The sequence below is a fragment of the Bos taurus genome, chromosome 13 (assembly GCF_002263795.3).
Source record: "Bos taurus isolate L1 Dominette 01449 registration number 42190680 breed Hereford chromosome 13, ARS-UCD2.0, whole genome shotgun sequence".
In the NCBI taxonomy this organism is placed as follows: Eukaryota; Metazoa; Chordata; class Mammalia; order Artiodactyla; family Bovidae; genus Bos; species Bos taurus.
In genome coordinates this window covers 23,670,464-23,697,503 of record NC_037340.1, presented here as the reverse complement: position 1 = coordinate 23,697,503, position 27,040 = coordinate 23,670,464, and the positions used below count along the sequence as shown (strand labels likewise).

The window sequence follows — 27,040 nt, the reverse complement described above, 5'->3', positions numbered from 1 at the left end:
TTCAAGATAAGTGCTTCCCACCTAGATGCTAACAACCTGTGCCATTTATTCTGTTTTCCTAGATCAATGAACTGAGCCATGTTCAAATCCCTGTTATGTTGATGCCAGATGACTTCAAAGCCTATTCAAAGATAAAGGTGGACAATCACCTTTTTAACAAGTAAGTACAAGCACGACCTTTTGTAGAACTAACGTGGCTGCCAGGAGTATGGTTTTTGTGAATTTCTATAATCACATTATTTTTCAATGGGTGGGAGTAAAGTTTTGCTGATGAAGTTAATCCTGTGATAAACATAGCCATCTGTCATTTTCAGAGAAGCAACAGCAGGCCCTCTTGGGTAATATCTTTTTGCCATATGGCATATTGTTCTCTATGAATATCTTATATGTTAAAAGTGATATTCTCATTACAATTTAAATGTTTGAAGCTGTAAATTGCTTGGAATTTTTTTTTTAGCAGCTATAGACCTCAGCTATAGACCTTACACAAAAGTCTGCTGATGATTCCTTCATGAACAGAAATGACTGCTTCCTAGAACAATAAGGAATTAAGTTGCATTTTTATAAAATGTAATTGGAAGCCATGTTGGGCATTGAGACTATTTCTCCCTCTTTTGAATGTCGTTTTAGACATCATTAGGGAGCACCTTCTGTGGCACTACACTGTGAGCTGGACATACAGGGATGGATAAGAAATATCCTGCCCTGAGACTTCCCTGATGGCCCATGGATGGGACTTTGCCTTCCAATGCAAGGGACACAGGTTTAATCCCTGGTCAGGGAGCTGACAGTCCTACATGCCTCAAGGCCAAAAAATCAAAACCTAAAAAAAGAAGCAATATTGTAACAAAATTTGGTAATTTTTTTTAAAAGACTTTAAAAATGGTCCACATCAAAAAAAAAAAATCTTAAAAAAAAATTATTTTTTTTAAAAGAATACTCTGCCCTCAGGGTGTTCAGTCAGGCAAGTGATTAAAAATGGACACATGTACAAATTACCATCATTTCCTATCGTATGTACAGAGTACCACAATAAAGGGGTGTGTGTATGTGTGCATGTGTGAACAAAAAGGAGGAAGCAATTCTGAATAAGTGGGATGAACCCCAGAGAAATCTCTCTCACGTGAGGATCAACTGTGAAATTTCTTAATAGGGCCATTGTTCTAACGTGAAGCTGCTGTGTTAATTATTCTCATAATACTCTTTAAAGGTTGACCTTTTGAGGGGGATCTTTCCATGTGAATTTAGAATTCGGTATTTACATAAAAGATAAAACAGGTCTAGCCAGGAGTGAGAGAAGGTCTTGTTTTGTAAGCTTTAGTCAGAAGGTAACCTATTAGAGGGCTTCCCTTATGGCTCAGCTGATAAAGAATCTGCTTGCAACGCGGGAGACGTGGGTTCGATCCCTGGGTTGGGAAGATCCCCTGGCGAAGGGAAAGGCCACCCACTTCAGTATTCTGGCCTGGAGAATTCCATGGACTGTATAGTGCATGGGGTCACAAAGAGCCAGATGAGACTGAGGGACTTTCACTTCACTTCAACCTGTTAGGAGTGGGGAGCATGGTTTGTACTCTGCTGCCCTTCCCTCCCTCTGCAAGCCTTTTGCTTCTCTTTTATTGTCCCCCCTGAATGTCTGTCCCTTCTGCCCCCGGATCTTACTGTGGGTTGCAGCAGCTATAGACCTCAGTTCTCTAACACAATCGCGTTCAAGCAAGTTCTCTTCTTGCTCGAAGCCCATCTGTGCCTGCTGTGGGTGGGGCGCTCCAAGCACATCGTTGGCTGCAGGTGAGCAGGATGGTGGCAGATTCACTGTTTGTACATCTGAACTTTATTCCACGATCTGATTGTTTCAGAGAAAACATGCCGAGCCACTTCAAGTTTAAGGAATACTGCCCCATGGTTTTCCGTAACCTGCGGGAGAGGTTTGGAATCGATGATCAGGATTTCCAGGTGAGTTGCTTTCATAACATTTATCTCAAATGGGTTTCACTCATGCCTTTTGCTCCGTAAAATAGAATTCATGTTTTTTTCATGTCAAGTAATAGTAACTTTCATTTTCTAGAAGAATTTTTAAGTGTGCTTTCTGAAATAAAAGGTTCTTTCAGTTAGGGCCCGTTATCAGTATGATCTCATTGTAATTTCATTGCATTTTTTCCCGAGGCCCCCGTAGGGCCCTGCGGTGCAGAATGGCTTAGTGACAGCCGCGCCGCTGTCGCCAGCCAGAGCCCACCGGCCTGCGGGACACTTCTGTGTTTGCGCCCTCCTGCTCTTGCGCCCCACCACGTGAAGATGTGCCCTGCTGCCTTCCTCCCCATGTTTGCCCGGGAGTCAATTTTGACTTCTAAAATTGAGTCATGGGCTGTTGGACCTGCTGATGCATGGCCATTTCTCCTGAAATGCACCTGGCGTCAGTTACCTGATTTTCAGAGAGCCGGCCAGATTCGTGAAGGCCAAGGATTTTTTTTAAGAGCAGAAGTCTAAGTCAGGAGATACCAGGGCTGCTTCCTGGTCTTTTGTGACAGTCTAGTCATTTTATTGTGTGAATACTGACTTGTTTAATTAATTAATTAATTTCTACTTTTTGGCCACAACACGTGGCTTGTGGGATCCTAGTTCCTTGACCAGGGATGGAACCCCACCCTTGGCAGTCAAAGTGTGCGGTTCTAAGGACTGGACTGCTGAGAATTCCTGTACCGATTTATTTTAAATCTAGTAAACACTTTCTCTCATTTGTCCCAAACCAGAAATTCTAACTTATCCTCCATCACGTTTCATATTCCCTGGGTGACCTTGCAAGGTGAATATTGCAACAGCTTATCCCGTACTTTCTCTTAAAGAGTAAGTCCTCAAGGCAAATCAAGCTTAGTTAACAGACTTTGCTATACATCTGTGGCCTCCCCGTCCTGTCCCACTGTTGAAAGTTTTCAAGAATTTCTCATAGGCTCATTCACGCCTGAGAAGCCTTCAAACCACCATGTTTTGAAAAAGGATCCCTAGGCTGGGAAAGTCCCCTGGACAACCTACTCCAGTATTCTTGCCTGGAAAGTCCCATGGACAGAGGAGCCTGGCGGGCTAGAGTCCATAGAGTTGCACGGATTTGGACACAACTGAAGCGACTTAGCACACACACACACATGATGCTGGCCAGGCTGCGGGTGACATTCCCTCCTCTGTGGACCAGGCCCAGGTTCTGAGCAGAGACTCCAGTGTGCCCCAGAGAGGGTGGAAGGGAAGCCTGCAGGGAGGATGTGGTCACGAGATTTGCTTTTAAAAACTGAGGTGGAGCCAGCATTCATGTGTGGGCTTCATGTGTAAGAGAGAACGTCAGTCACACTTGGACTTGACGTTTACTGCTGCAAAAGCAAGTCACCTTTAAAGGATAAATTTTGGAATAGTAATATATTAGAAGATATATATAGAGAGAACATATTTCATATAAAATAAAAAGGAATAATTCTCTATTATGTAAGAACTGTTAACTACATTTCAAGAGGCCATGTGAAAATAAACTATGTACCTTAAAAAGAATAACAACTGATAACTGACTTCCTAAGAAAATCTACTCTCTCTGACACTGCATTCAAGTGTGTTTCTTCCTTTGTTCACCTTCCCCTCTTTAAAAAAAATTTTTTTTTCAAATAGCTACACTAGCGTTTCACGGAAACTGACTTTCAGGGCCAACGCAACAGGATCTTGTTAGATTCCTCAACTTATTACCACAATGAAGTCATATTTCTTCTGAGAACCAGCCCTGTTAAATGAGATCTAAAAGGGACCCATTTAGATCCTTAGTTGCTGAAATATTAGGACACTAGACTGGTTTCCCTCTCTCTTCTCCCTAAAAACAAAACCATGGAAGTTGACATTTAAGTAAGGGCAAATAGCTGAGTACAAACTTTGAAGGCAAATTAGGCAACTGGAGGGTGATTCACATGTAACTAATTGGCAAGTCTGTTAAGCTCTTAGCCTGAGAGATCAGTATAAGGGAAAACCAGTGTGAGTGTAATTAATCATTTGAACACCACTCCTTCCCTCAGCCATGTTTGGTGCTTTTGGCATTTAGATTGCTGCTTTCTCTTTGGCAACTGTATTTTTTTTTTAAGTGGGTGTTTAAAGTAATTTCCGTAAACCAGACATATGCAGTTCCTCCGCACCCACGGATTCCACCTACTGCGGGTTGAATTGTAGTTGGTGGAATCTGCGGTTACGGAATCAGCAGGTAAGGAGGGCGGAGAGTTCAGGCCTCCCTCCCCGTTTCTGTGTTCCTTTCTCAATGTCTATACCTCTTAAAATACATTCAGCCGGGGCAGGGCCCCTATCTGAAGACAAGATCTTATATGTGAGGCTCAACCCACTTTATTGCCTACTCGGTTTGGAAAAAGGGAGGAACTTGTGCCAACTCTGGCTCTGGGTTGGTGCCTCCGGGCGCCTGCATACACCTAGCCGGGCACGCAGAGGTGCTGCGTGCACGTGTGTGTGGGGGCGGGGCGGTGGCACCGCGTGCACGTGGGTGGGGGTGGGGGTGGGAGCGGCGGCACCGAGTGGGGCCCAGACCGGAGGGGAGGTCGTGTCAGCTCCTCTGTTGTGGAGTCACTTCTCCTGGGACACTTCATTCGTTGTGGCCAGAACGGGTAACAGTTATCAATTGTCACCTAGTATCAAGTTGAACCCTCTTCTCCCAATCTGATTTGGAAAGTGGGATCAATGATCCGAAGTCTCGTCGTCTTTTGGAGACTCTGGATTGCTCGAGGGGCCCAGGCCCCTCCATGTTCCCGTTGCCTTGCTGTGTTTATTTTCCTGAAGTGCTTACTTTCTGGACAAAGGACTTTTAAATCTATGTGTAGTAAGGGAGCCCACCATCCAGTTCACATTCAAAGCTTCATATTAAATCAAAGGCGTAAATGTTCACCACCTGCTGTGCGTTTGTAAATGCCGTTTTGCTGCACCTGGAAACAGGTCAGTGTCCATCCATCTGACCAAAGTAGAACATAGTGATTAAACAACTGACCTCCTCAGCCAGCTTCTAAAACTGAGACGCTTCCCTGCTGTCTCCATAAACATTTGTCGTCTTTCCTTTGGTTTTGATTCCTTGAATGTCTTTTAAAAAATAGAACTCCTTCCTGCTGTTAAAGTCAAGCAACTGTTTCAGTTGTTATTAACTTATTATTAACAAGCGTATCACTTAACATACATATGTAAACCTGTGTGTGTGTGTGCATGTATGTATGCCCAGTGCTTCCAGATTCAGAACTTTCTCCAACTTGTCAGTGCTTGTTAAAATTACTTTGGTTTGTGATATGCTCAGAGTTGACATGTATTCTTCCGATCATTGTTGGGACAATGTCTTTCCATGATCATTCTTTTAAGATGTCTTTCAAGATGAATGCTCCCCCGGAAGCCTCCACCGTTACTGTTGCTATAGTTTTTGTCTCTTTGATCTCTGCCACTCTAGTCCCCATAGGTGGGTGTTTTCATGCACAATTATCAACTCAGTGTGTTTATTTGCACCTACTGTGTGTCAGGCTCTGTGATAGACATAGGGAATGCAGAGGAAGAGAAAGGATGAACAAATTCCTTTTGAAAAAAACATTACATGACAGATTCTATAATGGATGCTGATGAGATTTACAGAAACCCAGATGTCTTGATTGTTAATGTTCTTCAAGAAAGAAGAACAGCATCCCTCTTTGCAGTCTCTGAGTACCGGAGTGTGTTAATGACAGGCCCGGCAAGTCAGCTGGAGACTTCAGTTAAAATTTCTGAGCTGCAGAAGAGGATTGCCCAGTGGAAATCAAAAAGTTAGGCAGGGTTGCAATGGTGCTGCTGCTGCTAAGTCGCTTCAGTCGTGTCCAACTCTGTGCGACCCCATAGACGGCAGCCCACCAGGCTCCCCCGTCCCTGGGATTCTCCAGGCAACAACACTGGAGTGGGTTGCCATTTCCTTCTCCAATGCATGATAGTGAAAAGTGAAAGTGAAGTCATTCAGTTGTGTCCGACTCTTCGCGACCCCATGGACTGCAGCCTGCCAGGCTCCTCCATCCATGGGATTTCCCAGGCAAGAGTACTGGGTGCCATTGCCTTCTCCGAGCAATGGTGCAATTAATGTTAAATACACCACATAATAGAAACCAGCCCTCTGGCTCTTTGTGAAGGATAATACCAGGCTTGCTTTTCCCCTGCTGAGTCTCCTGAATTAGAATCTCTTTTTATTCGCATTTGATGCATTTTCCTCTTTGTATTGGTAACAGAGGATTCTAATTTTAAAATAATTTTAAAAGCTAACGTTTTATTAAACTTTTGATGTTCTTGTTTCCAGTTCAAAAATTCTCAAGTATCAGAGACCTTTAGTATGTACTAAACTTGGGGAAAAAATTCTACCATTATCTCTAAAGTCTATCATGGTGTTTGTAGTTTTCCCAAATATAACTGAAACTGTCTGAAGGCGGAAGCTGAGTGTAGCTTGTTTACCAGGGTTGCAGGTACAGGGGTGAGCACCAGCCTGGCTCTGGACAGTTAAGAAACATTTGAGGAAGAAAGGGAGGAAGGGCTGAGGGGACATTGCTGGGAGAAATGAGCCTCTGAACCAGACTGCGGAGGCCAGAGCCAGATGGTGGTGGGCTAGCGGAGAGAAAGGAGGGAACTCAAAGTGGGAACTGGGGAAAAGACCTCCACTGGATTCTCCAGCCCAAGAGCAGCCCTGAGGGTTTTTCTTTTTTAAGATTGACTTATTTTGTTTGGTCCGTGGTGGGTCTTGGTCGCTGCACCCAGGCGTTTCTCTAGTTGCGGTGAGTGGGGGCTGCTCTCTAGTTGCGGTGCGAGGGCTCCTCATTGTGGTGGCTTCTCTTGTTTCGGAGCTGGGGGTCGGTAGTTGCATTGCATGAGAGCTTAGTTGCTCTGTGGCATGAGGGATCTTAGTTCCCCAGTCAGGCACCAAACCCATGTCCCTTTCATTGCCAGGCAGATTCTTAACCACTGGACCACCAGGGAAGCCCCAGCCCTGTGGATTTTGCACAGGGGAGTAATGTGATGACATCTTGATTTTCTAAAAGCAAATCGAGGCGGTTATGTGTAGAATGCATCAAAGGGAGGTAGAGAAATTAGGAAGCTACGAAATACCCCAACGAGTGAAGAGGCCTGAACCAGGGCACTTGGCACAGACAGGGTTGAGCTGAGAGCAGCTTCCCAGGATGGGGAGAAGGGAAAGCCCAGGATCAAAGGACAGGAGCCAACGTGTCGGACCCTGAGAAAGCAGGAGCGTGGGGGTGCCACTCACCAGGGGAGGGAAGTGTGGGCATGGGGGAGGGGAGAGAGGAAGTTGAGTTTTTTGCCTGTGAATGTGGAGGTGACCTGGAGGTGCCTGGGTGAGGCTAGTCAGCATGTAGTTGGGCGCCCCGGGATTGGGGTCAAGTGCAGAGGCCCAGATCCGGGGCTGATAGACACAGTGGTTCTCGTACTGTCTCCGCTCCAAGTTTGCTGACTCGAGTCAGGTAAGCTCTTTGATTCCTGTGTAACTGTCTGTCATCTCTTGGGTTTGCCCTGCCCGCTCTTTCACAGTTTCTCCTCGCATGCATTGGCCTCTCAGCTTAGTTACCATGAACTTCACAACGAACATCGGACAGAAATTCTGCCTGGGCTGAAAATCAAAGGGCGCCCATCAGCCCTCAGTTTAGACAGGTCTCTGAATAGACTTTTGGGAAAACTCCCTCCCAGCCCGCCAGCATTCTCAGGTGTTTTTCATGTGATTTTTCTGTTGCTTCTTAAGTGTTGAACCAATTCCTGCCCCATCGCAAATTGCCCTACCTGGCAACTCAGGCTGGCTGTGAGCCCTCGTTTTCCGTTCCTGAATTCATGTTGGGTGAAGTCTTTCGATTTTCAGCCGGGCGCTGACAGTCACTTCAGCCCAGGGAGCTCCTGTCCAGGTCGGACACTGCCTCGGACACAGGCCTCTTGTATTTCAGTCTCAGGCAAGTACCAACCCGAGCTTTTTAAAGGCAACCTTACGGCATGCAGACGTTCCTGTAACTCTTTGTCTTTCTCTGCCGGTCATTACCATTCGTTTCTGTGTCCTTCTTTTCTGCTTAGTTGTTTCATTATTAATAAGTGTTCAATTGCACTGCGTTTCACCCGCCTCTGCAATGAAAGCCATTCCACGCCTGGGATCACTGCTCAGACTTTCTTTGAAATTCCCCAGGAGGGTAACCCAAGGATTTAAACCCAGTGGGCTTTTAATCCTTGATGATGATGTTCTTGTTTGAGTGTTGGCCTTGCCCTCCCTGATGGGGTCAGAGGACCATCTGCTCACTCAGACCATCAAATGCAAAGCCAGAAGGCAGTCCGATCTGGGCTCTGGCTCCTGGCCCCTGGCCCGTGTGATTTGAGGCATGTAATTATAATTCTGAGTTGTCGATGAGGCAGCGACCGCCTTCCAGGTGGCAGGTCCATGAAACAGGTAGCCCGGCTCGGGAGAAAGAACGTTTTCCTGGAAGCTGGGAAGCTGGTTTGCATCTTGGCTCTTCAGATGGATTAAGTCTTGCTGTGACTTAATCCATCCACTCGGCCCTGGAGCTCTCAATTTTCTCATCTGTGAAATGAGGGGGAAGAATGCCATGCTCTCTGAGGCCAGTAGGTGACTGTCACTCGGGGTCTCGTGCACGGTATTGCCGTGTCCCCTCTGTAAGGTGCTGCCTTTACACGTTTGAGCGTGGCAAAATTGATTTTGTAAGTGGCTTTCCCATTGACTAAACAGAAAAACTTTTACACATGCTTTTTAGCAGAAATTACAAGCTCATGTCAAAATGGGGAAGGAAAAAAAAACCAAATGTCTATAAGACTGTTCAAGAGAATTAAATGTTCAAAATGCTTGGGTATTTAAAAATTGGATAGGGAACCATAATGGTTGGTAAATCACGACATTTTTATGAGATGTCTAGAAAGATTGGTGGTAAAGATGAGCTAATTAAATTGACATTTCCTCCATCCCCCCTGGGGGCCCCAGCGATCCTGGGCCTCCTACTGTGGAAATAAACATCCTCAATGCAGACTTTTAGAGGCTTGGGGAGGAAGGCAAGCACCATTAATCCCTTTCTTTAGGGAAAGGAGAATGAATTTCCAATTATAAATGTAAGCAGTCCATTCAAGAGTGAGTTTTCATCTCTCATCTTCCTTTATTTCCTGATGAGTCTGCCATGGCACTAGAGCTTCAAATGCAGCTCTTGAGATTTGAGATGGAGTTTTGCAGTGCTACCAGCCAGGGTTCTCGGACTCCTTAATCTATGGAAATTGGAGGCCAAATGCAGGCAAGATGTTATTGGGACTCCTGTTGCCGCATGAGAAAGTGAAACAAGCAACAGGTGCCTTTGCTTGCTCCCTGAGAGCACAGTGAGCTGGGCCTTGAAATGGGGGGAGGGCACAGGCAGGACCAGGTCCAGGGTTCGGGCTGGAGGGTTGACTGGTGGTTTGCCCACACCTTGGTGGTGCTTTGTGCAGGGCACATGGGTAGTACCCTGGTTTTGCTCCAGACACCTCAGAAGTGGCAGTTGGGTTTTTGGCCCTTTTGTATCTTGTTCGTAAATTGTCAGAACTCCTCACAGTTATTTTTTAGTCCCTTATAGTTTCTTTGTATCTGTTGCTGGAGGAGATGTTTGTTCAGATGCAGGCACTGCAGCAAAGGGTCCCAGATCCCAGCCCATCTCCTTAAGATATGTGATGTATTTGGCTATGGAAAACAGGAGTGGTGGAAAGTGAGTTTACTTATCTAGTGGCAGGATCATCCTGAAACACAGACTAAGTTATCCTGTTCTTACATGCCCTGCATGTAATAGCTTTACTCTGGAACTTTAATTTTTGTCAGTTTATTTTATCCCTAGCTCCCCAGCAAGCCTGGCAGCATCCTAAGAAACAGCATGGACTTGCTGTCACATGTTCACTGCACTGGACTGAATAGAGAGCACCGGCGATGCCGCCTTGCTCACCCAAACACAGCCCTGGGTCTACCACCAGGCCCTCAGGGTGATAAGTGTGCTCAGGGGACTTGCAGGGAGAATGTTTGGACCAGTCACAAATGCCTGCACCCTGGATGATTGTGTTATATGAAATGTCCAGAACAGGCAGGTCTCTAAGAAAGTAAATGAGTGGTTTACTAGTTGGCTGGGCAGGGGGCAGAGTTGGCAGGGCAGAGGGCAGGAATGGGACTGACTGCTAATGGCTACAGGGTTTCTTTTTGAGGTTGATGAAAATGCCCTAAAATTCATTGTGGTCATGGTTTAACTGTATAATTGTACTAAAAACCATTGATTTGTAGGCTTTAAGTAGGTGAATTTTCTGGTACATGAATTATATCTCAGTAAAGCCATTAAGGATGTTTGGAGTTTAAGATTAGTTTATATTTGGTATGAGACCTTTTTCTCCTCCACCATTGATTTTGGTTGCCTTTTTCTTGACATATGGGGCTTGTGTTAAAGTATTTTCATTTAGAACAAGTGAATTTAAGGTATTACATAGTTTATAATATACAGCTATCAAATGTATAGAAGAAAAGGGTAGCCAGTGAATAAAAGCAGTTTGTGTGCATTTATCATTGAAAGTGAAAGTCTTAGTTGCTCAGTCATATCCAACTCTCTGCGACCTCATGGTCTGTCCATGGAATTCTCAGGAAGAATACTGGAGTGGGTAGCGATTCCCTTCTCCAGGGGATCTTCCGTACCCAGGGATCAAACCCAGGTCTCCTGCATTGCAGGTGGATTCTTTACCATCTGAGCTACCAGGGAAATCTTATCATTAGATTCCCCCAAACTGAAAGCAAATCATTGTCCATTTCCTGGTTTCTGCAGACTGAAAGCAGAAGCACATTAATGAATCCTCGTAGTAGAGCAAGAAGGAAACCTAGAGACAATCAAGTCTGACTGTCTGTCTTAGCAGATAATCGAATAACAGAGTAAGGAGCAGGAGGGGCATTGATCGGAGGGGGGCCTAATGGCCCTTAACTTCTCACTGCTTCTCTTTCTGCCACACATGCTGAGACCTGAAAACCTGAAGAGGAAAGAAAGGTAATCAAGAAAGGCTGGGAGCCACTACTTGTGCAGACCTTTGCAGATTTCTATTACATATGTATTTTCAACATTGAATTAAGCCTTTTAAGGCTCTGCCTTGAACTGGATTTTGTGGTGGCCCAGCATGTTCCGTAAATGACTTCCCAGATCAACACCCCAAGATTGCTCTTCTAGACCTCCTCCTCTCCCCTTAAGCTCTCATCCAGCCTGCTCCTTGTCACCCTTCTTGCCCTGGCCACCACCTCAAGATCACCCAAGGACAGTCTGTCTGGCTCCCTGACATTCCCTGTCCTGTACCTTCCACTTGGTTGGCATCTTCAGCCAGCCTGCTTTGCCCCCCTCCTCCTCAGGCAGGGGTCTCCCCAGCTCCCATGCTTGCTCCATCCTGTAGAGGATCAGCCCACTCCTCCACTGTCCTTCCTGTCCTTTGGTTGGAGAGGATGCAAGAAGCAGAGCAGGAGCCATGTATAACCTTTCAGGGTAGGAATTTTCAACTTGAAACTTCTTTGTGTAAAATGTTTTAAATTCTCTTTTTCAAATTGCAACTGGTTCTAACAGAGGGCTGTAGAAAGTAAGCCATGAAATGGACAGTATGAGAGTGGCAAGAATGTGGTTCTTGATTGTCACTGGGTATACAACCAAAGGCTTGGCCAGGGTGGAATCGAGAGTTAACTGGAGGGACTTTCCCGGCAGGCCAGTGGTTAAGGCTCCATTGCTGGGGGCATGGGTTCGATCCCTGGGTGGGGAACTAAGATCCCATAAACTGCAGCCAAAAGAAAAAGGAAAAGCCAACTGGAAGAGCCCATTCTATAAGTCTTTCATTTTTGACTTACCAAATTACAGAATAATTTGTTGTTATTGAGCTGTATCTCTAAATGTCTTCCAGGTTGAAATTTGCTGTTTATAATAATAGCTACCATTAATTAAGGAGTACTACTCTTCCAGGCACTGTTATCAAAATTTTTGTCTTACCTCATTTAACCCCCAGGAAAACTTTAAATGGTGATGATTCTGTCATTATTACCTTTCTACAATGGAAATTGATGCAAGGGGGTTAAATGGTGCTTTCAGCTAGAACTTCACTCTCCCACATAAATCTTGTCCTGAGTTGCAAATTTTTTCCTTTTATTTTTTTCCTATTTGCTTGTTTTAGTATTGTAGAGAGTGACCCAGAGCATCCCCAGCGTGAAAGACTATTCCTATTCCATTCAGCCTTGGCATTCTTGGCATTGTGGTTGTAAGCAGGGAAAGGAGGAGAATGGGACAGTTTTCTAAAGATTAAGCCACTGATCAAGAGAGAAAGCAGACCTCCAGCAATTCTCAGAACATGTGAATTAATTAAAACAGACATGATGAACTGTGCCACATGGTTGGAAATGTGAAGAGTTCATAGGACTGACGTTGTCACCACCGTCTACAGGACCGTAGGACACATTACTGAGCGCCAGCCCTGTCTCTCTGCAGCAGAGATTGACTCTCAGCCCGGGGCTCAGCGCACATACTTCTCCTGGCCTTAAGCCTTGCTTCCAAACACATCTGTCTCAGCCCTTGCTGAGAGAGAAGACAGCCCCCTTTCCTATCTGTCTCGGATAAAGCCAAGTAATGATTGTCCTAGAAGTCAGGAGAGGTTTGTACGCATGTTAATAAAAGCATAAATTGAGGATTCTGGGCTGCATTAGCATTGAGGCTGTTACTGATGGTATTTTTACACATTTTACTTGGCAAATTTGAAGAACAAAAACAGGTTTGGCCTTGTGCCAGCTGGCTCAGGGGTTATATTATAGTGAGAAGGTGTTTGTCACCGCAGAGAAATCTATGGTAACAGTCCATCCTAATGCCCTCCAGATGCATGTTCAAACAGGAGGCAGAGGCCTCTGCAAGGCCTCCACGGACACTGACCCACTCAGGTCTCAAGCAAGTGGTTTCTGCTCTCTGGGCCTCTGTTTTCTGCTCTGTAAACTGGGTGGTTTGGAACAGTCTCCAAGGTTGCCCCCAGCTGTCATGCTCTGCGACTATGAGGTTTATTTAAGCATAAGGAGACCCTTTGGGTCTGGAGATTACTCCCTGGCTGTTTCTCTCAGGTCTTTCTCCTCTTGGCTTCCCAGACTTGTCCAAGTGTATGGACAAGTATGATGCTGTGGTTCGCTCTTCCTTTGTGACAAAATAGAGGACACTGAGGAATTTCAGTTTCTAGATAGCAGGCTGTTCGGTCTATGTACCATGCCTGTCCTCTCGTTCTTGTGAGAAGTCCCAAGAACAGCCGCCGCCTCTGACGCCTTATTTCTGTGCTGCTCTGAGAACTGTTATCGTTTCCCTTCAGTCCTGGCCCGGGTGTCCTGAGCCATTATCGTGCCCCTGCTGAGAGGGCAGTTGGACTCTCCTCTCACTGGACTTTTGTTGGGAGACATCAAGTCACCTTGAGGCCTGTGCTCCCCTGCACGGCCTAGAGCCGTGTGCCCTGTCTTCCTGGAAGTACATTTTAGAGTTGTTGGAGGTCCAAGGAGAGACCACCACCCCGGCTTACCCTCCATCACTTTACAGGCCCGGGAACTGATGCTCAAAGAGGCTTACTGCCTTTGGGTATCGAGGGTTGATGATGGAGAGAATGTTCTAGGGCCCAGACCAGCACCTGCCTTAGTACTGCCCTCCCCAACAGACATATTTCTCCCTTATGTTAGAGGTTACAGAAAGTCAACGATCATGGTATTAATTAATGGCAAAATTTAGCCTTGTCTTTGTAAATTGCCCCAAAAGGTTGCCTCAGAGGTTTTAGGCAGGGGCCTTGGGTGTGTCACTTGGCTCCATTGTATCCCAATTTCATTATGTTCAGTGGGAAAAGGCACCTGGCTCTTTCTATCCCATAGTAATGCTGTGGAGATAAATATGAATATGGATTTTTCCAAGCCTTAAGAGTCATTCTGAGGGCCACACATTTTGTGTAAAATTGCATTTACTCTTCTGATTGCTTGTCTAAAGCTTTTAATAAATCCGACTTACACATTTTTATATTCATAGCGATTATAAAAAGTACATCCCAATTGTTGATAAAGTGTGCTTGTCCCTCATTTCACTGTTAGAAAACTAAGAGCCTTAAAAAAATCTTCCAGACATTGGAAGCAGATATTGTGGGTTGGGACTACTTATGTGATTATTAAAATATTAAGACAGAATCAAGATTAGAATTTGTGAAGTTTTATATCCCAGGCCATTATGAGAGGGCCAATATCTTTATACAAAGTCTATAATAAATAATCATCAGTGTCTTTGAGACTGAAAGGAAAGGCAAAGAATTTGGAAGGAGGTAGCATCTGTGCTAAGGAGTTAATACTTTTAAAAATATTTTTCTTTTTATTGGAATATCGTTGCTTTATAGTGTTGTGTTAGTTTCTGCTGTGCAAGGAAGAGAATCAATCAGCTATATGTGTACATGTATCCCTTTCTTCTTGGACCTCCCTCCAACTCTACCCACCCATCTCACCCCTCCAGGTCATCACGGAACACCAGGCTGAGTTCCTGTGGTTGCAGGCTCTCACTAGCTGTCTGTTTTACACTCTGCAGCATATATATGTCAGTGGTACTCTCCCAATTCATCCACCCTACCCTTCCCCCACTGTGTCCACATGTCTGTGTCTCTACTCCAGCCTTGGAAATAGATTCATCTGTACCATTTTTCTAGATTCTACATATATGCATAAATCGGAAAGAGAAAAACAAATATCAGTAACGCATATATGAGGAGTTAGTACATTTTTGATTCTGCCTTTTCTAGCCCTTTACTTTGTAAATCCATACACTGAACATTGTATTATTAGACATTTCATTAGTGAATTAATACACTGAATGCAATGAATCATTATTCACTGTAATGTTTTGCATTTTAACCAAACCAGAGTTGGACGGACTATAGTGGGACGGGCATTCAGGCAGGCATGTTTGTAACACACTTACTACACTAGACCCACCATGCTCTGCTCCAGACAAATCCCATCGAGCCGTGGTTCAGGGGACTCTTGGTTCTCACGTGTGGTCTGCAGACCCGCTGTATCAGCATCATCTGTGCTTTAGACGCTGCACCCCACACCTGTTGGGTCAGAATCTGCACTGTCACGAGATGCCCAGGGGACTCCATTGCCCATTAAAGTTTAAGAAGCACTGACTCGGCAGCTTTCAATCCTGTTCTCTCCCACTAGTCAGTGATAGAACGTTAACACTTTCATATTCCATACACCTAAGAAAACAGTCCGTGAAACTGATGCTGCTGTTAATTCTGTCCTTTGCTGAATATGAGTATCCTTTGCTAGCCTCTCTTCTCCCTCAGAAGTTATTCTACATGTATTGTCAGTTTTATAGTTTATAATCTGGTCTGCCTGTCTTTCATTAAGTTCATTATTCGTGCTTTGATTTTTATGCCTGAAAGTAATTTGTAATCTTACAATTCCTAGTGTTCTTGTTTTATTTGGAATAACCTTTTACAAATGAATGTTCAGGAAGAAAAAGACCACTAGCCAAGAGCAGTGATTGCTTTTTTTGGCCAATGTTTAAAACCTCCAAACAGGACATTCACCTTGATTTCCTTCCCTTTTAATTCTTAGTAGGAAGTGATAAAAAGGGGGGTTTTTATTTTCCAGGGGAAAAAAAAAAGAAAATATAAGAATCAAACTCTTGTTAATATAACCGTTTTCGTCCCCCAAATCCTTTTCCTACTTCTCAGTCCATCTGATGAATTTCAGCTGTCTTCATCGTTTAATATAGCCAGATCCTTCTATTTAAAGGCATTGGGAGTTACTGTTCACAAGTTTTCTAATATGCTATGGAAAGCAATTTTGATTAATTGGCCAGGGAGGCTCTGCCCTTGCCAGGTGTGCCTGGTGGCATTCAGATCAGGCTGTGTGGTCTCTGGATGTAAAGACAGAGACCTTGGGGCCAGGGCAGGTGCTGGGAGTGAGAACGCACTCACCTCCGTCAGCCCAAGACCGGGCAGCCCCTCCACGAGCTGCTGCAGCTCCGCAATGTCGTTAGACCTCTGAAGACTCAGTCCTGGATTTCATCTAGAAAAGGAAAGGTTAAGGAAGCTTATATTCTAGAAAGATGGAGAAGTCGTGATGCAGTGATCCCACCTGCCTCTCTGAAGACATCTGCGTCCCCCTAACCAGACAGACTTTGGATCACTGGGGCTTTGGAATGCCCACTTGGGAAGAGGAAGGCGGAGTGACTGTCTTTCCCTGTGAGTCCCTCACAATCCATCCAGTGGAGCTGGGCAGGGAGTGGAAGTCAGTTCTCAAGGGCACAGTGAGCAGAGGTGAAGACCAGACTTCCTCAGATGCTGGGGGTTTGCTGATCCCAGTAAGCAGTGTAATATGCTTGGGGAAAAGGAGGAGAGTTCCCCGAGGCTCTGAGAAAAGAGATTCAAATGGGAGTCACCTGAGAGAGCAGCAGGGACTTAGCTAGTGGGAGGGTGGAGAGCCTGAATCTGGAATGAAATTCTAGACACTGGAGTGAGATGAAGCCAGGAGAGCCCCACTCACAGCCCCACCTCATCCCCTCCAGAGATGAACTGTCCTCAACAATGACTGAAGTGGGGTTGGGGGATGGACCAGGTCAGAATCTTCTAGAGCTGTGTTATAGCATACCTGCCCAGGCCAGCCCAGGGCAGCCACAGACCCCAGAGTTCACTAATTGAGTCATTTCCTACTTGAGTAGTTGACTAGTTGAGAACTTGGGTTTGGCGCCAGCCACATTGCAGATGGAATTTCCAATCTTCCGCTTGCTAAAGCTGTGTGACCTTGGCTCAGTTATTTTACATCTCTGATCCCTATCTCCTCATCTGTAAAACAACAGTGATATAAATAGTAATTGTTCCATAGGAATGTTATCAGAATTGGGAGAAGTGCTCTGTGCGTAACTCTTGGCAGAATACCTGTTTGTATAAGGAAACTCTCAGTGAATGTAAAATGTCCTTCCATGGCTGGAACCTAACTTTATTCAGAAGGAAACCTGAGCTCTTGTTCAACTCAAAAGAACAAGGTAAACAGAGCAACTTTGATTATAATTCTAGATGTTAGAGTCACTATTTTAATTTCATTTGAAGGACTTGCCATTTGAGTTACAATGAATAGAAAATGTCTTCCTCCTTATCAACTTCTTCCAAACAGAGATTTTGTGGTTTTTTTTTTTAAACTTTTTATTTTTTAGTGGGGTATAGCCGATTAACAATGTTATGACAGTTCTGGGTGAACAGGGAAGGCGCTCAGCCATACATATACATGTCCCCAAGTTCCCCTCCATCTAGGCTGTCAGATAATCCTGAGCAGAGTTCCCTGTGCGATACAAGTCGGGCCTTGTTAGTTACCGATTTTCAATATAGCAGTGCAAACACATATGTTTTTGAAAACTTGTAACGACAACAAATGACCTGGAAACTGGTCTTTAACTGGTTCTCTTCCTTCCTCCCCCATCGCCCACGGGAAGAATTCCCTGACCCGCAGTGCACCTCTTCCCAACGACTCCCAGGCCCGCAGTGGAGCGAGATTCCACACATCCTATGACAAGAGGTATATCATCAAGACCATCACAAGTGAAGATGTGGCCGAAATGCACAACATCCTGAAGAAATACCACCAGGTAATGTTTCTTTATTTTTACTTGAAACTCTGAGGTGATCAATATTCATAATGAATTATCATCAACGCCCAAGATTTAAAGATATAGGTAGGTCATGATGAGAACACATTTGACGCAAAAATTCCCTCTAGCCGTGTTTGTAAAAGTTATTATATCCAGATTACAGACAGTTAACATTTAGGAATGGTAGATTGTTAGTTATATATGTAACTCTTCTAATCTAAACACCCTTCTGTTCAGTAGTTTCAATGATTACCATTCTGATTTTAAAATCACTGAGCTTCAGATCAGATCAGATCAGTCGCTCAGTTGTGTCCAACTTTTTGCAACCCCATGAATCGCAACACGACAGGCCTCCCTGTCCATCAAAAACTCCCGCAGTTCACTCAGACTCACGTCCATCGAGTCAGTGATACCATTAAGCCATCTCATCCTCTGTCGTCCCCTTCTCTTGCCCCCATTCCCTCCCAGCATCAGAGTCTTTTCCAATGAGTCAGCTCTTCTCATGAGGTGGCCAAAGTACTGGAGTTTCATCTTTAGCATCAGTCCTTCCAAAGAAATCCCAGGGCTGATCTCCTTCAGAATGGACTGGTTGGATCTCCTTGCAGTCCAAGGGACTCTCAAGAGTCTTCTCCAACACCACAGTTCAAAAGCAGCAATTCTTCAGCAATCAGCCTTCTTCACAGTCCAACTCTCATATCCATACATGACCACAGGAAAAACCATAGCCTTGACTAGACGGACCTTTGTTGGCAAAGTAATGTCTCTGCTTTTGAATATGCTATCTAGGTTGATCATAACTTTGCTTCCAAGGAGTAAGCGTATTTTAATTTCATGGCTGCAGTCACCATCTGCAGTGATTTTGGAGCCCCAAAAAATAAAGTCTGACACTGTTTCCACTGTTTCCCCATCTATTTCCCATGAAGTGATGGGACCAGATGCCATGATCTTCGTTTTCTGAATGTTGAGCTTTAAGCCAACATTTTCACTCTCCTCTTTCACTCTCATCAAGAGGCTCTTTGAGGTGGATGAAACTGGAGCCTATTATACAGAGTGAAGTAAGCCAGAAGGACAAACACCAATACAGTATACTAACGCATATATATGGAATTTAGAAAGATGGTAACGATAACCCTGTATACGAGACAGCAAAAGAGACACTGATGTATAGAACAGGCTTATGGACTCTGTGGGAGAGGGAGAGGGTGGGAAGATTTGGGAGAATGGCATTGAAACATGTGAAATGTCATGTATGAAATGAGATGCCAGTCCAGGTTCAATGCACGATGCTGGATGCTTGGGGCTGGTGCACTGGGACGACCCAGAGGGATGGTATGGGGAGGGAGGAGGGAGGAGGGTTCAGGATGGGGAACACACGTATAATTTTTTTAAATTAAAATTGAAATTAAAAAAAAAAAAAAAGAGGCTCTTTAGTTCTTCTGCACTTTCTGCCATAAGGGTGGTGTCATCTGCATATCTGAGGTTATTGATATTTCTCCCGGCAGTCTTGATGCCAGCTTCTGTTTCTTCCAGCCCAGCGTTTCTCATGATGTACTCTGCATATAAGTTAAATAAACAGGGTGACAGTATACAGCCTTGACGTACTCCTTTCCCTATTTGGAACCAGTCTGTTGTTCCATGTCCAGTTCTAACTGTTGCTTCCTGACCTTCATACAGATTTCTCAAGAGGCAGATCAGGTGTTCTGGTATTCCCATCTCTTGAAGAATTTTCCACAGTTTATTGTGATACACACAGTCAAAGGCTTTGGCATAGTCAATAAAGCAGAAATAGATGTTTTTCTGGAACTCTCTTGCTTTTTCCATGATCCAGCGGATGTTGGCAATTTGATCTCTGGTTCCTCTGCCTTTTCTAAAACCAGCTTGAACATCAGGAAGTTCACGGTTCACGTATTGCTGAAGCATGGCTTGGAGAATTTTGAGCATTACTTTACTAGCGTGTGAGATGAGTGCAATTGTGCGGCAGTTTGAGCATTCTTTGGCATTGCCTTTCTTTGGGATTGGAATGAAAACTGACCTTTTCCAGTCCTGTGGCCACTGCTGAGTTTTCCAAATTTGCTGGCATATTGAGTGCAGCACTTTTACAGCATCATCTTTCAGGATTTGAAATAGCTCAACTAGAATTCCATTACCTCCACTAGCTTTGTTCGTAGTGATGCTTTCTAAGGCCCACTTGACTTCACATTCCAGGATGTCTGGCTCTAGGTGAGTGATCACACCATCGTGATTATCTGGGTCATGAAGATCTTTTTTGTACAGTTCTTCTGTGTATTCTTGCCATCTCTTCTTAATATCTTCTGCTTCTGTTAGGTCCATACCATTTCTGTCCTTTATCGAGCCCATCTTTGCATGAAATGTTCCCTTGGTATCTCTGATTTTCTTGAAGAGATCTCTAGTCCTTCCCATTCTGTTGTTTTCCTCATTTCTTTGCATTGATTGCTGAAGAAGGCTTTCTTATCTGCATTCAGATGTTTATATCTTTCCTTTTCTCCTTTGCTTTTCGCTTCTTTTCACAGCTATTTGTAAGGCCTCCCCAGACAGCCATTTTGCTTTTTTGCATTTCTTTTCCATGGAGATGGTCTTGATCCCTGTCTCCTGTACAATGTCATGAACCTCATTCCATAGTTCATCAGGTACTCTGTCTATCAGATTTAGGCCCTTAAATCTATTTCTCACTTCCACTGTATAATCATGCTGCTGCTGCTGCTGCTACTACTACTAAAGTTGCTTCAGTCGTGTCCGACTCTGTGCGACCCCAGAGATGGCAGCCCACCAGGCTCCCCCGTCCCTGGGATTCTCCAGGCAAGAACACTGGAGTGGGTTGCCATTTCCTTCTCCAATGCAGGAAAGTGAAAAGTGAAAGTGAAGTCGCTCAGTCATGTCTGACTCTTAGCGACCCCATGGACTGCAGCCTACCAGGTTCCTGTGTCCATGGGATTTTCCAGGCAAGAGTACTGGACTGGGGTGCCATTGCCTTCTCTGGTATAATCATAAGGGATTTGATTTAGGTCATACCTGAATGGTCTAGTGGTTTTCCCTACTTTCTTCAATTTAAGTCTGAATTTGGCAATAAGGAGTTCATGGTCTGAGCCACAGTCAGCTCCTGGTCTTGTTTTTGCTGACTGTATAGTTTCTCCATCTTTGGCTGCAAAAAATATAATCATTCTGAAATCGGTCTTGACCATCTGGTGATGTCCATGTATAGAGTCTTCTCTTGTGTTGTTGGAAGAGGGTGTTTGTTATGACCAGTGCATTTTCTTGGCAAAACTCTATTAGTCTTTGCCCTGCTTCATTCCGTATTCCAAGGCCAAATTTGCCTGTCACTCCAGGTGTTTCTTGACTTCCTGCTTTTGCATTCCAGTCCCCTATAATGAAAAGGACATCTTTTTGGGGTGTTAGCTCTAAAAGGTCTTGTAGGTCCTCATAGAACCGTTCAACTTCAGCTTCTTCAGCGTTACTGGTTGGGGCATAGACTTGGATTACTGTGATATTGAATGGTTTGCCTTGGAAACGAACAGAGATCATTCTGTCATTCTTGAGATTGCATCCACGTACTGCATTTCGGACTCTTTTGTTGACCATTATGGCTACTCCATTTCTTCTGAGGGATTCCTGCCCACAGTAGTAGATATAATGGTCATCTGAGTTAAATTCACCCATTCCAGTCCATTTTAGTTCACTGATTCCTAGAACGTTGACATTCACTCTTGCCATCTCTTGTTTGACCACTTCCAATTTGCCTTGATTCATGGACCTGACATTCCAGGTTCCTATGCAATATTGCTCTTTACAGCATCTGACCTTGCGTCTGTCACCAGTCACATCCACAGCTGGGTATTCTTTTTACTTTGGCTTCATCCCTTCATTCTTTCTGGAGTTATTTCTCCACTGATCTCCAGTAGCATATTGGGCACCTACTGATCTGGGGAGTTTCTCTTTCAGTATCCTATCATTTTGCCTTTTCATACTGTTCATGGGGTTCTCAAGGCAAGAGTACTGAAGTGGTTTGCCATTCCCTTCTCCAGTGGACCACATTCTGTCAGATCTCTCCACCATGACCCGCACATCTTGGGTTGCCCCACGGGCATGGTTTAGTTTAAGGGTTGGCAACATTTTGGAAGTTATTTCGCACATGCCTGTTGGCAGTGAGATGTTGACCCCTGAGTATTTAACCAATTACGCCTTTTGAGAAGAGGCTCTGATTTTAGGACATGGGTGTCTGTCGACTCACTACCTGCTTTTCAGAGCCCTCATCATTGTCCCTTCATACTCTCCTGGGAGTAGAATGAAACTACCCGGGGAAACGTCCATCTCTTTCTATCGTGTGCCCCCCACTGCTCTCTTTCTTGATAAATTCCAGCACAAGTGCCTGCAGAGCATGCTTGCTGCTGTACTCTAAGCCCTCCATAAGTGGCAGTGGTCATAGCATCATCAAGTTCTGCAGCCATGACCAGTAACAACTATGTCACCTTGAGGAAGTGTAGTCTTAGGGTGTGAATATGGCACTGTTGATGGCATTTTCAAAGCAGTCACCTTGAGAACTGGTGTTTAAACCACACACTGCAGCACATACCCACACAGGCACACACACATACTGTTGCTGTTAACCAAAGGCTCCTCAGAAGTGTTTATATCATCACATCAAGCACCAGCCTCACAAAGTGACTTCTTCAAAGGCACTGTTTGGTTGGATCTGTGGGCGCTAAGTGTCTGTGAAAGTCAGCTTCCTTCCTCTATGGTCCTGCTTTCTGCTCTAACATCGGAAAGTGTTTCTTGCCAGTTGCTTACTCTTCTCAAATGTGATCGATTGCATTTTGCTCCGAGTGAGGTCAGTGAAACTCCTGAAGCTCCCTAACTCCTGTTTCTGGAAACTTGGAGCTCCCGTGATTTGTATTTTTAAAAACATTAGTCAGCCTCTAAATTCATTTAACATCTATTCAATCTTTATAACACTGATTCCTTTTGAAATCCATTCTACAATGCTTGCGCCATTGCCAATTATGAAGGAAATTTTAAAGTGCTAGGTTAGTACCTATAAGGGTAGACACTCAAGCATTGGCTTCTGAATGGATGGAATTCTAGGATGCAGCTCTTAACCAGTCACCCCCGCTGGAACTTACTGTCATGCTGGTGCATCTTTTTCTACTTTCCTTAAATTGTCTTAGAACTTTCAAAGCAGTGTGGTACCTCAGTGACCAATGAAAACATATTATTCTGATAAGTGAGACTGTTCAAATGCAGTGTGAGATACAATTCAGATACGAACTTCTCGATGACATCTCTGAGTTCAGATTTTTTTACTTTTACAGAAGACACAGTTTGAAAGGTTTCCTCTGGGGTGGTTACTGTAATGAACGTGCAAGATTTGACATATCAGCAGTATTACATAAAATGCATTGGGGACCAAAATATAAGTCTATTAACATGCTCCAGGGGCTGTCACAGCACTAAATATTTCCTTTCACTTCACTGCTACAAAATGGCTATTTTTGTAGTATGTTCTCTATCCAGAAAAAGCTCATTTCTCACTTCTTCATCATCTATGTTTTTCCTCTTGTAAAAAGTCCTTTTACTTCTACTTTTGGCTGCGCTGGGTCTTCATTGCTGCACACGGGCTTTCTCTAGTTGCGGTGCACCAGCTTCTAACTGTTGTGGCTTCTCTCGTTGCGGAGCTCTAGGCACGCAGGCTTCAGCAGTTGTGGTGCACAGGCTTATTTGCCCCATGGTATCTTCCCAGACCAGGGACTGAACTCTTGTCACAGGTGGATTCTTAACCAGTGGCCCACCAGGAAAGCGCAAAAAGTATTTCAAATATAATGAAAGGGTCTTAGTACTAACCTTAAAACAGAGTGTTGTGAGTCAATTATTCTTCAAAAACAAAGACACTTATAGAAAAAGGGATCAGATATGAGGCTACCAGAGGTGGGGGAACTGGATGAAGGCAGTCAAAAAAGTACAGACTTCGAGTTACAAGATAAATACTAGGGCTGTAATGTATAATATGATTAATATAATTACCACTACTGTATGTTATATTTATGAAACTTGTTAGGGAGTAAATCCTAAGAGTTCTCATCACAAGGAAAAAATTTTTCTTTTGTAACTGTATGAATGATGGATGTTCACTAAACTGTGATAATCATTTCTTGATGTATGTGAGTCAAATCATTATGCTGTACACCTTGAACTTGTACAGTGCCGTATGTCAATTACATCTCAGTAAAACTGGAAGAAAACAATCTTTAAATAAATAGAGGTGAAGGGTCTTCGTGACTGAGAATCACCATTGCTGATACAGTTTGCTCGGTGGAAGGTCAGGAGACCTAGGTCATAGCTGGTCACAAACGGGCTAATTCAGGGATCTCTGAACCTCAGTTTCTCCGTCTGCATTTCATTCATTCATTCCTTATGCATGCATTCACTCTGTTTCTATTGAAGTATGGTTGACGTACAATATTGGATTAGTTTCAGGTGTGTGGCACAGTGCTGTGATATTTTCATGAATTAGGTGCCACACAAGGTTTACAATATTATTGACTATACTCCCCATGCTGTGTATTTACTCGACGTACTTCCATACAGGAGGTAAGCTGGCCTAGACTACTTTTAGGATTTACCACTAGTCAGAATTTTTTTCTTACTTTGGTGGAGACTGTCATTTCTTCTTTTCTTGCTTTTTATTGCTTTTACCTTCTAATGTGCTTCTGAACCAGCAGTCTGGTCTGGACAAGTCCTTAGGCTTGTTCAAATCCTGCTATCAATAGACAGGACAGGCTCTCAGGGAGGGCAGCTCCTACGGAGTACATTGGATGGGCTTTCTGACAGCGTTGGTTACTCTGTGGCTCTTCTTCTTCTCTTTTCTTTCATTGTCCTTTTTTGTGTTTAAGTAAAATATATCCAGAGGTGCAGCTGTATTCTGGAAGGTTAAAATTACAGAGAAGGCAATGGCGCCCCACTCCAGTACTCTTGCCTGGAAAATCCCAAGGACAGAGGAGCCTGGTAGGCTGCAGTCCATGGGGTCGCTAAGAGTCAGATATGACTGAACGACTTCACTTTCACTTTTCACTTTCATGCACTCGAGAAGGAAATGGCAACCCACTCCAGTGTTCTTGCCTGGAGAATCCCAAGGACGGGGGCAGCCTGGTGGGCTGCCGTCTATGGGGTTGCACAGAGTCGGACACGACTGCAGCGACTGAGCAGCAGCAGCAGCAAGGCCAACCTCTGAAGGAGCAGCACAGTGCTAGATGTTGAAAGAAATTCCTCCTGATTTCCTGATGAGGCAGCCTCACCAGCAGTGCCCGTGTGGCAGGTGGTTCAGAACATGAACTCCGGAGCTGACTACTTTGCCCCCAGCCTGCTTTATGACCTTAGGCAAGTTACCTAACCTCTCTGTACCTGCTTCTCTGTCCATACATTTTGATGGTAGTGTCTCCTCCATCCCATGTTGTATGGGCTTCCCAGGTGGCGCTAGTGGTGGAGAATCTGCCTGCCGTGCAGGAAGACTTCAAGAGACTCCTGGGTCAGGAACATCCCTGGAGAAGGGCATGGCCACCCACTCCAGTATTCTTGCTTGGAGAATTCTGTGGACAGAGGAGCCTGGCGGGCAACAGTCTCCATAGGGTCACAAAGAGTTGGATGCGACTTAAACGAGCTAGCAGCAGCACCACCCTCCTTCATCTGGTGGTGTGCTAATTAGCGGAACTGCTATTTATAACCTGCTCAGGACAGTGTCTGGTGAATAACAAGCACTATGTAAATGACTGAATAAGGTCTTTCAGTACTTCTCTTCACATACTCAGTTGCATGTCCCAGTGTTGAAATCATTAGCTTTTTCAATCCACTAGGGGGCCTGGTTTCTGGCAGAGTGTGGCACAGATGCAGAAAAATTTGAAGATTCAAACTGTAAGAAGTTAGCTTTCTTCCAGGCTCCAGCACGCTGCCGTAGTTTTTATCTGCTGCCCAGACCCCACCCTGATTTTCACTGTGAGCTAAGAAAGCACAGCAGCGTCTTTCAGACCAGTGGAAATTTATATTAAGCAGAGCAAACCTTTATGTTCCTTTTGTTTTTCTCTTTTTTATAGTTAGGAAAATAACTTAAGTGTTTTGGTGTAAATACCCTTTTCTTCTTTAGATTTCTGTCAGGTCAGGACAAACTCGGGTCTTATAAATGATGATCATTGACTGATTAGCTAAGCAATGCTGGAGCATTCAAAAAGGAAAAAATGGTCAAGAACCTTCTTGAATACCTTATTTCTCCTACGTTGACTGATTTTTTTTTTAAACTGACCTAAATTCATTGGAAGTTTTTGAATCATGTAGCTTCTTCAGCTTTAATTAAAATGGAGTCAGTGTCAGTAAAATTTTAAAAATTTTAGGGGAGGGAACAAGTTCCAATGTAGATAATCAAGAAATGCCTATGAAAATAGCATTAAGAATATCTTTTATGTTTTTGAAATGTAGGGTTTAAATTTGTTTTTTATTTCAAAGTGACTGAACTGACAAATTGACCAAGTAACCCAAAAATCCTTTCTTAACTTTTGTTATCCGGGAGACTGTTAGTAACTTGAGCTGAATCTAGAAGTTACGCCTTAAAACTCGAATCATTGTTGAAAAAGCTACCTAGTATGTCAAGTTTCAGTGTAGGATGAGGGGGTGACTGCTTGACTTTTTTGGATCTTCCTTGGAATACATCTTTCTATCCTCCCACGAAGGACAGTGGTGGTGGCCACAAACAGAGAGAAACTGAGAAAACAGGCCCCATGAAAGCCAAAAGTTAAAACTAAAAAAATTAAGGGTTTGATGCCCAAAGAGAAGTTAGACACTCCATCAGCATTTCCCAAATTACTGACTGGAGACACAACCCCCGCACCGCTTGTAAGAACTGACGTTCTGACTCGGTAGGTCGGGGTGGACCTGAGACGCCGCGTGTCACGGGCAGTGCTGATGGAGCCCGTGTAAATGGCAGTGCGGGCCCCACCCCCTGGAGCAGGAGAAACATTTCGAGTCTGCTTGCTGGTTCTTTTTGTTCTCTGTGGAGGAGAAGCCGATGGAAATGTGAAAAGCACAGTCAAGTTTTACGTGTAAACAGCTGGAACTGTGAGATTCACAGCAAGTAGCAGCAGGGCCTGTGTCTTCAGGAACTGCACACACTCTCAGGAACACCAGGAGGGGCTCCTGTGGCTCAGGGAGCACCGCTCCAGCTCCGCTCTGCAGACGGGGCATCGCTGTCTGCCCCCAGGTTCCGGCAGCCGCACGGCCCACTTGCTGGCACGCGTTTCCTGCAGCAGGTGATCTCCAGTTTCTGGAAATCCCGTTGCTCTTTTGTGTTTGGATACGGTCTGTCTCCCCACCTC

At 44.4% G+C, this 27,040-nt stretch overlaps 1 protein-coding gene across 1 annotated transcript in view; it reads left to right on the top strand.

Moving 5' to 3' along the window:
• Positions 1-27,040, top strand: part of PIP4K2A (phosphatidylinositol-5-phosphate 4-kinase type 2 alpha) — a 185,020-nt gene that overhangs the window by 110,659 nt on the left and 47,321 nt on the right. Inside the window, exons 2-4 of the mRNA NM_001192769.1 lie at positions 63-160; positions 1,854-1,950; positions 17,517-17,669. Of these exons, the coding sequence (NP_001179698.1) occupies positions 63-160; positions 1,854-1,950; positions 17,517-17,669 (348 nt within the window). The remainder of the gene's footprint in view (positions 1-62; positions 161-1,853; positions 1,951-17,516; positions 17,670-27,040) is intronic.